Source organism: Ovis canadensis, chromosome 15 (genome assembly GCF_042477335.2).
Source record: "Ovis canadensis isolate MfBH-ARS-UI-01 breed Bighorn chromosome 15, ARS-UI_OviCan_v2, whole genome shotgun sequence".
NCBI lineage: Eukaryota > Metazoa > Chordata > Mammalia > Artiodactyla > Bovidae > Ovis > Ovis canadensis.
In genome coordinates this window covers 87422031-87436198 of record NC_091259.1, presented here as the reverse complement: position 1 = coordinate 87436198, position 14168 = coordinate 87422031, and the positions used below count along the sequence as shown (strand labels likewise).

Here is a 14168-nt window from a genome sequence, read left to right as displayed (position 1 = left end):
TATAATTGATGAAGAAAGTGGAAAGAAAGAAGTGAAGTTGCACAGTTGTGTCCGACTTTTTGCAATCTCATGGACTGTAGCCTGCCAGGCTCTCCATCCATGGGATTTTCCAGGCAAGAATACTGGAGTGGGTTGCCATTTCCTTCCGAGGGCATCTTCCAGACCCAGGGATCAAACCCTAGTCTCCCACACTGCAGGCAGACTGAAATGCCTTCAAATGTCGTTTCTTTCATTCTTGTTCTCCTTTTCAGTGAAACAGATAATTAGATGTATACTTTGTGGATGTTTTCATTCTCATAAACCCTGAGTAGTTGCATGTAGCTCTCTGTGGCCCAGTGTCTCCTTTTATCTTGTAGTGAGTTGATCCACCCTTAACATCAGTAAGAGTATAGAAATACTAATATTGGTCAATATTTTCATGACTTTGAAATGTTTCTTTTTATATGGTGTGAAGTTCATGAGATAGAAGCTCTTTAAGAGAAAGAGCAAAATTTTATATGTCTATCAATCTAGCTCTATGTATATCTATATTTATATCTATTTCCATATATAATATATCCATCTATATTTATAGTTCTATATATATTTCACTTTTTAACGTCTAAGATTTATGTATAAAATATAGACGTAGATGAATATATTTAGGCATTTCTTTAAGATCATATTGTGCTATTATAACTACAACTCAAGAAGTACCTGATTAAATTATCAAACTGAATGACATAGATTGCAAACACATTAACCCTGAAGAGGGCTGAGAGATCACAAAGACCTCAGCAACCTAGATGTTCATCAGCAGATGAATGGATAAGAAAGCTGTGGTACATATACACAATGGAGTATTACTCAGCCATTAAAAAGAATACATTTGAATTAGTTCTAATGAGGTGGATGAAACTGGAGCCAATTATACAGAGTGAAGTAAGCCAGAAAGAAAAACAGAAATACAGTATACTAATGCATATATATGGAATTTAGAAAGATGGTAACAGTAACCCTGTATGTGAGACAGCAAAAGAGACACAGATGCATAGAACAGTCTTTTGGACTCTGTGGGAGAGGGAGAGGGTGGGATGATTTGGGAGAATGGCATTGAAACATGTATAATACCATATAAGAAATGAAAAAAAAAAAAGAATGAAGGGCAAAAGAAGAGCTGCTGTATGAAACAGAAATGGAGAAGGAGATAAAGATAGATAATTAGAGAGGTGAAAAGATTTCTAAAGCTTTACATCCAAGAGAGGATTTGGAGCTTGTCAAGGCTGCCGTATCAAAATACCAGAGACTGCCTGTCATAGACAATTGAAATGTGTTTCTCCCAGCTCCGGAGGCTGGAAGGCCAAGATCAGTGACCCAGCATGGCTGACTTGTTCTGACGTCTTTTTCCTTGGCTGGCACTTGGTGACTTTCTTACTTTCTCCTGACTTGGATCTGTGTGTGTGTGTGTGTGTGTGTGTGTGTGCGCAAAAGCATCCCTGGCATCTCTTTTCCTGTTTCCATTTTTGTTTGTTTTTAGAAAGATACCAGTCAGATTGCATTAAGTTTCATTCTAACCATCTCAGTTTAACTGAATTTCCTTTATAAAGGCTCTGTCTCAAAATTCAGTCACATTTGAAGTTACTGGAGGTTACATCTTCAATATATGAATTTTAGAGGGTTGCGATCCAAGCCATGGCCTCAAGAATGGATAGTGTTTCCTGATGAATGAGGCAAGGAAGTGTAGCCTGGATAGACAGTGAGACATAAGAGAGGGAAAAACACTATGAATCACATGATAACATCTAGAAAAGTCCAGTTAGTATAATTTGGAGAGGTTTTTGTTTGTTTGTTTGTTTTTTTCTTTTTATCACACACATGCTGTGTGTGCTAAGTCAATTCAGCCGTGTCCAACTCTGCAACCCTATGGACCATAGCCTGCCAGGCGCCTCTGTCCGTGCGATGCTCCAGGCAAGAAGACTGTGGGCTGCCATGCCCCTCTCCAGGCAATCTTCCCAACCCAGGGATTGAAACTGGGCCTCCTAGGCCTCCTGCATTGGCAGCCAGGTTCTTTACCCTGGTGCCACCTGGGAAGCCCCCACACACAGTCACACATGGGTATGATTACATTTGACATATTCATTCTGAGAGTGGACTTTTAATGAAATGCTCCTCATTTTACCATACCCTAACTCATATATTATCCCCATGCTCCAAAGGAGCTCCAATTGTGTCTTTGGAGAGGGAGGCACATATTTCTGGGATGCTCTGTGGAAGAGGTCCCAAAGGACTATTGAGGAAACACCTATATTAGATCTAACAAAGTTCCCCAAAGCATCAGAGGAGAGGGAAGAGGGTGTCACTTCCAGGAGCGTCCTTCCTGATCAAGGGTAAGAAACTAGGGTCAGGGGCAGGTAAGTGGTCTGGCTTTTCTGTGACCTCAGACAGCATCTGGCCTGGCTCTCAAAGGGTCATTCTCATGCCAAACACACACACACAATCTTCTAACTAGAGTTTTGTTCGTGTTATATGTAACCCTCATTTAGAGTTCTAATTCAATCTGGTAGCTATGCTAGGTCATCATATATTCACATACACAGTAGAGAAAATAAGAGGCGAAAAATAAAAAAGACATGCTTTTTTGACTCTAGTGGTTCTGAAAATGCTGTGCTCTTTAAATGGCTAGTGTGTGATATTTTCCTTCTTGGTCCTCATTTTCTGGCCCTAGAAGAATGCATTCTTCACTCGAATTTTAAGTGCTCCAGTGCAGGGAGAAAGGGACAGAGCTGCTTCAGGGATCACACACCATATGAAGTCCTTGTATATGGGAGCCTCAGCAGGACTGACTCTGACGTTTTCTTTGTTGCTTATTTTATTCACTTTTTAATTGCAATTTATCTCAAATTCAGAAATTATTTTAGTCCATCTTGGTGGTTATGAATCTTCTCTTTATTTACTCTTCCTTTTCATTAGTGACATAATACACTGACCACTTGAGGGAAGATGTGTCCTGGGGAGTCTGAGCAAGGTTAGAAAGGAGACACCTTTAAGTTTTAAAGGGAATTACTCATTAATTAATTTTAGAAATATTTATTAAGCACCGATCAGATGCCAAGAACTGTTCTATACTTTGGAGTACAGCAGTAAACAAAACAGAAAAGTCTTTCTGACCTGTGTTGTTACATTCTGGTGAAGAAAGACAGACAATAAACTTAAGCAAAAGGAGAGGACTGCAGTTGTTGTCCAGTCACTGATTGACTCTGACAGTAAGTGACCGCGTTGACTGCAGCACTCCAGACTCCCAGGTCCCCCCCGTCTCCGGAGTTTGCTCAAATCCATGTCCATTGAGCCAATGATGCTATCTAGCCATTTCAACCTCTGCCGTCCCCTTTACCTTTTGGCTTTCAGTCTTTCCCAGCATCAGAATCTTATGTCTGGGGAAAAAGGGCAGGATCTGAACAGAATAAGAAGGATGGGGATTGTTGATGGGAAGGGAATATAAAATTTAAGATAGACTGATGAGGATGGGCAGAAATGCCAGAAAGTGTCATTTGATAGAAACTTAAAGAAGGTGAGAGAGTGAGTCTTGCAAACATCTGGGGAATAGTGCTCACACTGAGGAACAGATAGATCCAATATATCTGATGCTGGGCTGGGGCTGCTATTAAGAAATAGCAATAAAGGAGGACTGAGTCTTGGAAGGTGAGGATCTGCAGGTAATGGAGGGTCTGCTTGTGAAGGACATTCGGGCCACTGCACAGACTTGGACTTTACATAAATTAGTAAATTTGCAGGTTTTTTTTTTCTTTTTTAAGAACAAGAGTTACATGAATTCCCTTGTTTTTGTAAACAACAATACTGACTGATACATTGAAAATAAACTATAGAGGAACAAATGTGTAGACCAGTTTGAAGGATTTTGTAATATTTTTGGCAAAAATTGTAGTAGTTTGACCAAGATTCCACCAGTGGAGGTGGTGAGAAGGGCTCAGATTCAGGGAATGTCTTGAAGGCAGGGACATGAGGATTCCTTGGAATTTTTAACAGGAGGCAGGAGAGAGGGAGAGTAGGTTGATTCCAAATGTGTAGCTTCAGTAGAATTTACTAATAATAAGAGAAATGAGCAGTTCAATCTGTTTGGTGGAGTGAGGGCTAGGGATTCAGCTGTAAACATGTGAAGTTCAAAGTATTTATCACTCATCTCATGATTATAAAATATTAGCATTGCAAAGAACTTAGGAATCTTTCAGGAGTTGTTTTTAACCTAAGAATCATAACTACTGAATCAACGAATAAATATCTAGTGATTTGTCTTCTCTCAGAACTTTTGATTGTTCCAGTTCAATTCATTCTCTTGGTTGTGTCTGACTCTCTGAGACCTCATGGACTGCAGCACGCTAGGCTTCCCCAGCCACCACCAACTCCTGAAGCTTGCTCAAACTTGTATCCATAAAATCAGTGATGCCATCCAACCATCTCATCCTCTGTCTTCTCCTTCTCCTCCTGCCTTCAATCTTTCCCAGCACAAGGGTCTTTTCCAATCAGTCAGTTTTTCACATAAAGTAGCCAAAGTATTAGAGTTTCAGCTTCAATATCAGCCCTTCCAAGGAATATTCAAGACTAATTTCCTTTAGGAGGGACTGGTTGGGTCTCCTTGCAGTCCAAGGGACTCTCAAGAGTCTTCTCCAACACCACAGTTCAAAGGCATCAGTTCTTTAGAGCTTGGCTTTCTTTATATTCCAACTCTCACATCCATACATGACTACTGGAAAAACCATAGCTTTGACTCTATGGACTTTTGTTGGCAAAGCAATGTCTCTGCTTTTTAGCTTGCTATCCAGGTTAGCCATAGCTTTTCTTCAAAGAAGCAAGTGTCTTTCAATTTCATGGCTGCAGTCACTGTCTGCAGTGAATTTGGAGCCCCGCCTCCACCACAAAAAAAAACAGTCTCTCATTGATTTCATTGTTTCCCCATCTATTTGCCATGAAGGGATGGCCATTATTTCAGTTTTCTGAATGTTGAGTTCTAAGCCAGCTTTTCACTCTCCCGTTTCACTTTCATCAAGAGGTGCTTTAGTTCTTCTCTTTCTGCCATAAGGGTGGTGTCATCTGCATACCTGAGGTTACTGATATTTCCCCCAGCAATCTTGATTCCCTTGTGCACTTCATTCATTCCAGCATTTCACATGATATACTCTGCATATTTGTTGAATAAGCAGAGTAACAATACACATCCTTGGCATACTCCTTTCCCAGTTTGAAACCAGTCTTTTTGTTGTTGTTGTTCATTTTCAGTTCTCGCTATTACTTTCTTGACCTGCATACAGATTTCTCAAGAAGCAGGTGAATTGGTATGGTATTCCCATCTCTTTAAGAATTTTTTTACAGTTTGTTGTGATCCACAGAGTCAAAGGCTTTGGCAAAGTCAATAAAGCAAAAGTAGATGTTTTTCTGGAACTCTCTTGCTTTTTTGATGATCCAGGGGATGTTGGCGTTTTGATCTCTGTTTCCTATGCCTTTTCTAAATCCAATTTGAACATCTGGAACTTCACAGTTCATGTACTGTTGAAGCCTGGCTTGGAAAATTGTGAGCATTACTTTGATAGCATTGTGAGATGAGTGCAATTGGGTGATAGTTTGAACTTCCATTGGCATTGCCTTTCTTAGGGATTGGAATGAAAACTGACCTTTTCCAGTTATGTGGCCACTGCTGAGTTTTCCAAATTTCCTAGCATAATGAGTGCAGCACTTTCACAGCATCATCTTTTAGGATTTGAAATAGCTCAACTGGAATGCCATCACCTCCACTAGCTTTGTTCATACTGATGTTTCCTAAGGCCCATTTAACTTCACATTCCATGATGTCTGGCCCTAGATGAGTGATCACACCATCGTGATTATCTGGGTCATGAAGCTCTTTTTTGTGCAGTTCTGTGTATTCTTGCCGCCTCTTCTTAGTATCTTCTGATTCTGTTAGGTCCATACCATTTCTGTCCTTTATGTGACCATCTTTGCATGAAATATTCCCTTGGTATCTCTAATTTTCTTGAAGAGATCTCTAGTCTTTCCCATTCTATTGTTTTCCTCTATTTTTTTTGCATTGGTTACTGAGGAAGGCTTTCTTATCTCTCCTTGCTATTCTTTGGAACTCTGCATTCACATGGGAATATATTTTCTTTTCCCCATTGCCTTTTGCTTCTCTTCTTTTCTCAGCTGTTTGTAAGGCCTCCTCAGACAACCAATTTATCTTTTTGCATTTCTTTTTCTTGGGGATGGTCTTGATCACTGCCTCCTGTACAATGTCAGCAACCTCTGCCCATAGTTCTTCAGGTACTCTGTCTATCAGATCGAATCCCTTGAATCTATTTGTCATTTCCACTGTATAATCATAAGACATTTGATTCAGGTCACACCTGAATGGTCTAGTGGTTTCCCCTATTTTCTTCAATTTAAGTCTGAATTTGGCAATAAGAACTTCATGGTCTGAGCCACAGTCAGCTCCCAGTTGTTGTTTATTTAAACACAGGAAATTGTGGATGCTGGGAAGAAGATAATAGTCCTTTTAGTGTGTTCTTAAAGAGATCGATGAGTCCACAAATTTAATCCAAGTCAGGTAAAGAACCAGGAAGTGGTAATTAGAATAAACAAGCTCACATGATTGATTTTTAGGGAAACAAGAATGTGAGAATCTTAAAGTGAAAAGAAGAGTGCCCTTCTGTGGTGCATCGCATCTCTCTTCAATCCAGATGGTGAGAATGGCCCACGTATCCAAAACTACATGCATATTTAAGGATTGTTAATCTGTTCTTCTGGAGAAGGGAATGGCAACCCATTCTAGTATTTTTGCCTGGAGAATTCCATGAACAGAGGAACCTGGTGGGCTACTGTCCATGGGGTCACAAAAGAGTTGGACATGACTGAGGACTAACACTAATCTATTCTTTTTTTTTTATTAAAAAAATTTAGATCTGTTCTTATACATGATGTTGTAGACAACCTTTCTACTCTTATCTTTATGATAGATTCTATGAGGGATGTTGATAAATGGTATCTTAGGAACTGAATGCTGTAAAAAGATCAACTAATTTTTCCTGACATGAAATTGTGCTCCAGGGTGGACACTGGCATTCTTAACAGCACACATGTTTTTATCTCTTGATTCCACAATCCTAATAGGTAAGCAAAAGGATTCACTGTACAGAACAGGGAATTATGTCTTCTAATAACCTTGAAATATAGGCAGAGAGATAACTGAATCACTGTGCTATACACCTGAAATGAACACACTATCGCAAATCAACTCCAGCTCCATAAAAAAAGAAACAAAAAGGAAAAACACACACACAGACACATACATAGGTGATTAGCATCAGGCTCTGCCCCTATCAATTCAAGGCACTAAAATGTGCATTTCAAAGCCTGCCAATCCTTTGCTGAGTGCATGCGAGTAGGCAAATACACACACACACACACACACACACACACACACACACACATATATATATATATATATATATATATAACTTTTCTGCGTTTTAGAAAGATTATGGGGGACATCACTATTCTGGCTTAAATGTTTTCCTTGTGGAAACTTAGCCACATTGCTTTTTCTTGAGGTCAGATTTAAAAGATAAGTCAAGCATTACTCATTTTTCTCGGAATGAAAATAGCTGTTACTGTATGATATTTTCTGGTGACATTTTTATGTACATATCACTGATATTTTTCTCATTTCTTAAATATGAAAAAGTGTAGGTTGGAGGTTGTTAAAAGACTTGCTCACGATTACAGACCCATCAAGGGACCCAAGCAGGATTTGAACTCAAGTGCCATTCCAACTGTGCAGCTGTGTACGGCCGACTATGCCAGCCCTGTCTGTTCCCAGCTAGGCTTGCTGATGGTCTCTGCTCAGCTGTTCTGTTAGCGAGGGCTAGGTGAGGAAGAATGGACTAGCTCATATGACGGGGGTCCAGCTTGCTGTGAGAAAGGAGGTCCAAAAGAGAATGTAACCAGATGTCTCACCTTTCAGCAGTCTAACTGAGGCTTATTTATATTGTGGAGTCAGAATTTCAAAAGTGAGAATAGAAGCAGGTAATGTTTCTTATATGTGTGTTAGTTTCTCAGTCATGTCTGACTCTCTGTGACCCCATGGACTGTAGCTTGCCAGCCTCTTCTGTCCATGGAACTCTTCAGGCAAGAATGATGGAGTGGGAAGTCTTCCCTTCTCCAGGGGATCTTCCTGACCCAGGGATCGGACCTGGGTCTCCTGCATAGCAGGTGGATGCTTTACTGTCTGAGCCGCTAGGGAAGCCCAGTGTTTCTTGACATCCGTGCTTAATAGCTACCTGGTGCTGACAATGTGGCAAACTATTTGTCAGTGCAAACCACAAGATCATTCCAGATCAAAGGGCAGAATACTAGCATCTACTCTTGATTTCATGAAATGTTAAAAAAAAAAAGTAATTTGAAAACATTAATCACATAGATCATTGGTTTGTGGTTAATTTACCTCTCTATTTTAGAGACTGACTCCGGGTCTCCCACATTGAAGGTGAGTTCTTTACTATCTGAACCACCAGGGAAGCCCATTAGAGAGTTCATTTGCTGGGCTACAGTCCATAGCATCGCAAAGGGTCAGACTGAAGTGACTTAGCACACTGCACACATGCACAATGTATAATATGATTAATCTGTGATCTCAGAATGATGACTACTTGATTTGGTCTTTTAATAGAATGTTCTAAAAGTTTCACCAAATTTATTTATTCACTCTTTCCAAGATTTTGGAGCTTCTTGTGTAAAAATATAGAAAAGATGCTTCCACTGTTAACTAAAACTTGAAAAGATCTTGTCTTTAAGACTTTCCTAGTCTTTGGAGGTTAAATTGCTGTATAAATACACATTCCTGGTTAGAAAAGGAATTGAAACTGAGAGTCTTTGGGTTTGTTTGTTACTGTAAGTTCCCAGCTTATGCAAGCTGTAGTAATTTTCCCAAGACTTCTGAGTGCCTCTTTCCTACCTTTATGGGAGGATAACCTCAGCAGGTAATAAACAATGAAGGATTTCAGAGATATTTCTGTTGGAGGGAACTTTTCCTCTCTTTCAGTCCATTCTCTGATTTGCAGTCAAAATGAACCTTGAAAATATGCATCTGACCATGTTACTTCCTCATGATGGCAGTGTTCCCGTTTGTGTTGGTTTCAAGACCCCAATTCCCAATATGGCTTCCAGTAAGCTTAGCGAATGAATAACTCTTACGACTCATGCCTGATTCCTCTCTCCACCCCTTTCTTAAGTTAACCATTCTTAGTTTCTTAGCTCACCAGACTCTCATGTTAAGGATCTGATATGTCTTTTCTTCTTGTCATGAAAATCCTCTCCTCTCTCACATTACCCTTGACAAGGGGCCAGAACTGGATTCATTTTACAGGGTCATATAAATATCTCTTCTTCTGGGAACACTTTCGGCATAGACCAGAACTTTCTTTTCTTTTTTTTAATTATATTCCTCTTTAGAAGGCAGTTATAGAAGAGTAGTAATTAGTTTGTGAAGATATTTTAGTTTTGTTCCCCAAATTATATTCTATTAAAAATGAATATTATGTTTATGGTGGTACATGTAGACTATTATTCAATCATAAAAATAATAAAATAATAGCATTTGCAGCCACATGGATGGATCTAGGCGCTTCCCAGGTGCTGCTAGTGGTAAAGAACCCTCCTGCCAAAGCAGGAGATATAAGAGACTTGGGTTTGATCCCTGGGTAGGGAAGATCCCTTGAAGGAGGAAATGGCAAACCAGTCCAGTATTCTTGCTGAAAATCCCATGGACAGAGGAGTCTGGTGGGCTATAGTTCATAGGGTCACAGAGAACTGGACAGGACTGAGCATGCATGCACACCATACTACACATAAAATCTATAAATAATAAGAACATGTTGTATAGCACAGGAAACCCTAGTCAATTCTCTACAATGGCCTATGGGAAAGGAATCTAAGAAAGAGTGGAGATATATATATAATGAATTTTTTTTTTTACTGTACATCTGAAACTAATACAACATTGTAAATGAATTGTACTTTGATATAAACTTTTTTAAATGAGCTTAATGAGCCTCAGATATTTTCTATTCTTTAGTCAGGTGATAATGTAGCAGAGAAAATTTATAGTAACTATTGAGATGGTGTCTATAGCCTTCTTATTCATTTATTTTTTGCATTGTGTTACTTTTTCTTCTTTTAACATTTATGTTTATTAATTTTTTTCACTGCATCAAGTCTTAGTTTCGTTGCGAGACGTCTCTGCTGCTCGTTGTAGTGTGAAGCATCTGTTAGTCGCAGCATGCCAGCTCTTAGTTGCAGCACATGGGATCTAGTTTCCTGAACAGGGATTGAACCTGGGCCTCTTGCATTGGGAGAGTGGAGTCTTAGCCACTGGACCTAAAGGGAAGAACCTATAATGCACCCTTTTATACAGTATCAATGTAAAGAAAACTGAGCACCAAAGAATTGATGCTTTTGAACTGTGGTGTTGGAGAAGACTCTTGAGAGTCCCTTGGACTGCAAGGAAATCCAACCAGTCCATCCTAGAGGAAATCAGTCCAGAATATTCATTGGAAGGACTGATGCTGAAGCTGAAACTCCAGTACTTTGACCTGATGTTGAAGAACTGACTCATTTGAAAAGACTGTGATGTTGGGAAAGATTGAATGCAGAAGGAGAAGGGGATGACAGAGGATGAGATGGTTCGATGGCACCACCGACTCTATGGACATGAGTTTGCGTAAACTCCGAGAGTTGGTGATGGACAGGGAGGCCTGGCATGCTGCAGTCCATGGGGTCACAAAGAGTTGGACACGACTGAGCAACTGAACTGAATATAATAACCAAAATCTCCACCCAAGATAATTCTATTAAGTTTGAGTATATTAGGAAGTTGTATTGTACAACTGAATAACAATGGCACTGTAACCAATACACTTTGGTTGAAGTTCTAATAGATGAAGAGAAGTGGTAAGAGGGAGGATTATAATAATTTAAGTTAAAACAAGTTTACAGAACCTAGGATATATTGCTAAAGCATCTGTGCTTTGGGTATTAATGAGAAGAAATCCATTATATACTGAAAAGAAATGGAATGGCCTTCAGGACTCCAAAGTTGCTTTTACCATCATGTCATCAGTCAAGCCACATCCTCTCTGAACCCTCAGCCACATTGGAAAGGTTAGGATAACAAGTCATTGAAAGATTAAGCTGCTTCACTAAGTAACAAGTGGAACCAATATATCTTGAGGTAGAAAATTCAGATTTGCATTCTAGATACAGAATTGTCTCTGGTTTGCCTCAAAGATGAATATTTTGACATTAAAGTAAATCACAGTTCTCTTAGTTTTAGCTTGCTCTCACTGCCTCTATGGGGGTTTCACAGGTGGAGCTAGTGGTTAAGAATCTGCCTGTCAATGCAGGAGATGTAAGAGATGAAAGTCCAATCTCTGAGAGCTCTGGAAGTTCAAGATATAAACCTGGAATGATTCATAATTTTTCAATGGTGCTTTGACACCAACAAATTGGTTCTTTGTAATATTCAACATTACTGAATCCAAATATGCTTCAACTATGTATATAAATCTCACACGAACTAGAGAAAAGTGCAGAATACTTTTCTCAGTTTGAAGGTACAGAAATTCAAGTTGTTAGAGAATTATAGGATTGCCTTAGCTGGAAGAAGAAGATAAAAGTATATTTACTTATAAGAGAGGTCAATGGCTTCACAATTGAGAACATGAGGTCTCGGTACAGAAAATTCTATGTTCAACCACTATCTCTGTTGTTGATCAGTTCTAGGTCCTTGGAAACATTTCTTAAACTACATGAAGATTATAATAGTATCTTAAAATGTGTGGAAAGTATTAAGTGGGTTAAGTATAGGATTTAGGACACTGTCCAAACAAAGTGAAGTGTGTGTGTGTGTGTGTGTGTGTGTGTATTTCTATGTGTGCTAATAGTGACAGGAGCAGTACAGTGTATTAATATTTGTTGAACTATCAGATCATGCTAGACACATAGATTCTCAATAACACATGCAGAATACTCAAAGTTTTGACCTCTCATCCTGTACCAGACATTTGGCTGACCTTTTCCTGTGTATCTGCTTAACTCAGTCATTCAACCTGTCAGTATCATCATTTTGTTCATCCATTTGATGAGACTCAGATACTAACCCTGCATTAAGCAAATAGCAAGTGCAAGCCTTAACTCTGAAGTCAATTATTTTCCCCAATTCTAGTGGTCTTCCCAAGTGATAGATTGAAGATGTGATATTTTAGTGACTTTGTAAGGGATTAATATGCCTCCTAGAAGTTGTTGAGTTAATTGATACCTCTATTTCTTTATTCCAAAAGAAAAATCAGCAATTTTTTCTCGTTATCTTATCAGGCTTTCTCCCAGTGGACATGGATGTTGGAAATCGCACCATCCTGACTGAATTCATCTTACTGGGTCTCTCAACAGACCCCCAGTGGCAACTAATACTATTTGGGATATTTCTGACTGTCTATTTGGTTACCTTGTCAGGGAACATGACCCTGGTTATCTTAATCCGTATTGATTCCCACCTGCACACACCTATGTATTTTTTCATTGGCAATCTGTCTTTCTTGGATTTCTGGTACACCTCTGTGTACACTCCCAGAATCCTGGCGACTTGTGTCTCAGAAGATAAGCGCCTTTCCCTGGCTGAATGTGGAGCCCAGCTATTCTTTTCTTGCGTTGTAGCCTACACTGAGTGCTTTCTCCTGGCAGCCATGGCGTATGACCGCCACATGGCAATCTGTAACCCCCTACTTTATTCGAGTTCTATGCCCCCTTCTCTCTGTACCAGACTTGTTGCTGGCTCCTATATAGGAGGCTTCTTGAATGCCATAGCCCATACTGCCAACACTTTTCGCCTGAGTTTCTGTGGCAAAAATATCATCGACCACTTCTTCTGTGATGCACCGCCGCTGGTGAAGATGTCATGTACAGACACCAAGGTCTATGAGGAGGTCCTCCTGGGTCTCGTGGGCTTCACAGTCCTCTTGAGCATTCTTGTCATCATCATTTCCTATTTCCACATCCTTCTCGCTATTCTGAGGATCCGCACGGCTTCGGGAAGGCGCAAGGCCTTCTCCACCTGCGCCTCACACCTGGTCTCGGTCATGCTCTTCTATGGATCCTTGCTCTTCATGTACTCAAGGCCAAGTTCCGCCTACTTCCTGAAAAGAGACAAAACGGCTGCCCTGTTCTACACTGTGATCAACCCACTGCTCAACCCTCTCATCTATAGCATGCGAAACAAAGACGTCAAAGAGGCCTTCTGGAAAGCAGCAAAGACCATAAGACCTCAGAGATGAAGGTTATCTTTTCTGCAGAATGTTCTCGTTGCATTTTCTATTGGCTTATTAACATGTTTGTAAACATTACCATATTTCAAGTAAATGCAGCATGTTATACTTAAAAAAGGAACACTGATTAAACCATATGTTTTTATTACTCCCTTTTTGTGATTAAATGATTTTAAATATACGATATTAGTATGTTTGATGTTTTAAGATACTGTGGTATGCTTGATTCTGTAGTTGTGGTTTAGATGCTTAGTCATGCTGGACTGTTGCAACTCCGTGAACTGTAGCCTGCCAGGATCCTCTGTCCTTGGGTTTCTCCAGATGAGAATGTTAGAGTGGTTTGCCATTTCTTTCTGCAGGGGATCTTCCTGACCCAGGTATCAGACCCACATCTCCTAAACTGCAAGTGGATTCTTTACCACTGAGCCACTGTGGGAAACTTATTATGCTTCTTAGTGATACTATATTTTCCATAACATTTATCTGCCTGATTAACTTTGGAAAGTCTTACAGACAAAAAGGAATTTGATGGATTTTTGTATAAAATTTGATTTTGAAACAGTGCACAAACTTCATTCTGTGGGTAAAATATTTGGAGTGGCTAAATTTTTGGAAATTGACTCAAGATTTTATACACGTTTATTTTTAGGAAGTAATTCCACCATATTTATTCAAGAGCTCTAAATGAGTACATAGACAATATCATTGTAAATTTGTCTTTGTAAAATTGATATATCCTACATTAATTTAATATAAGGCCAAATATTTGGCAAAATATTAAATTGATGTAGATGAAATGCTAGGTCCATG

General features: G+C 39.5%; 1 protein-coding gene across 1 annotated transcript; it reads left to right on the top strand.

Annotated features, from left to right (window-relative positions):
• Nucleotides 1-12428: 12428 nt before the first annotated feature.
• Nucleotides 12429-13367, top strand: LOC138420734 (olfactory receptor 9G4). Its single transcript, XM_069554156.1, has one exon. The coding sequence runs from the start codon at nt 12429-12431 to the stop codon at nt 13365-13367; it is 939 nt and encodes a 312-aa protein (XP_069410257.1).
• Nucleotides 13368-14168: the final 801 nt, after the last annotated feature.

Coding starts and splice junctions, on each gene's coding strand:
- LOC138420734 (XM_069554156.1), top strand. CDS start 12,429: ATGGATGTTGGAAATCGCACCATCCTGACTGAATTCATCTTACTGGGT.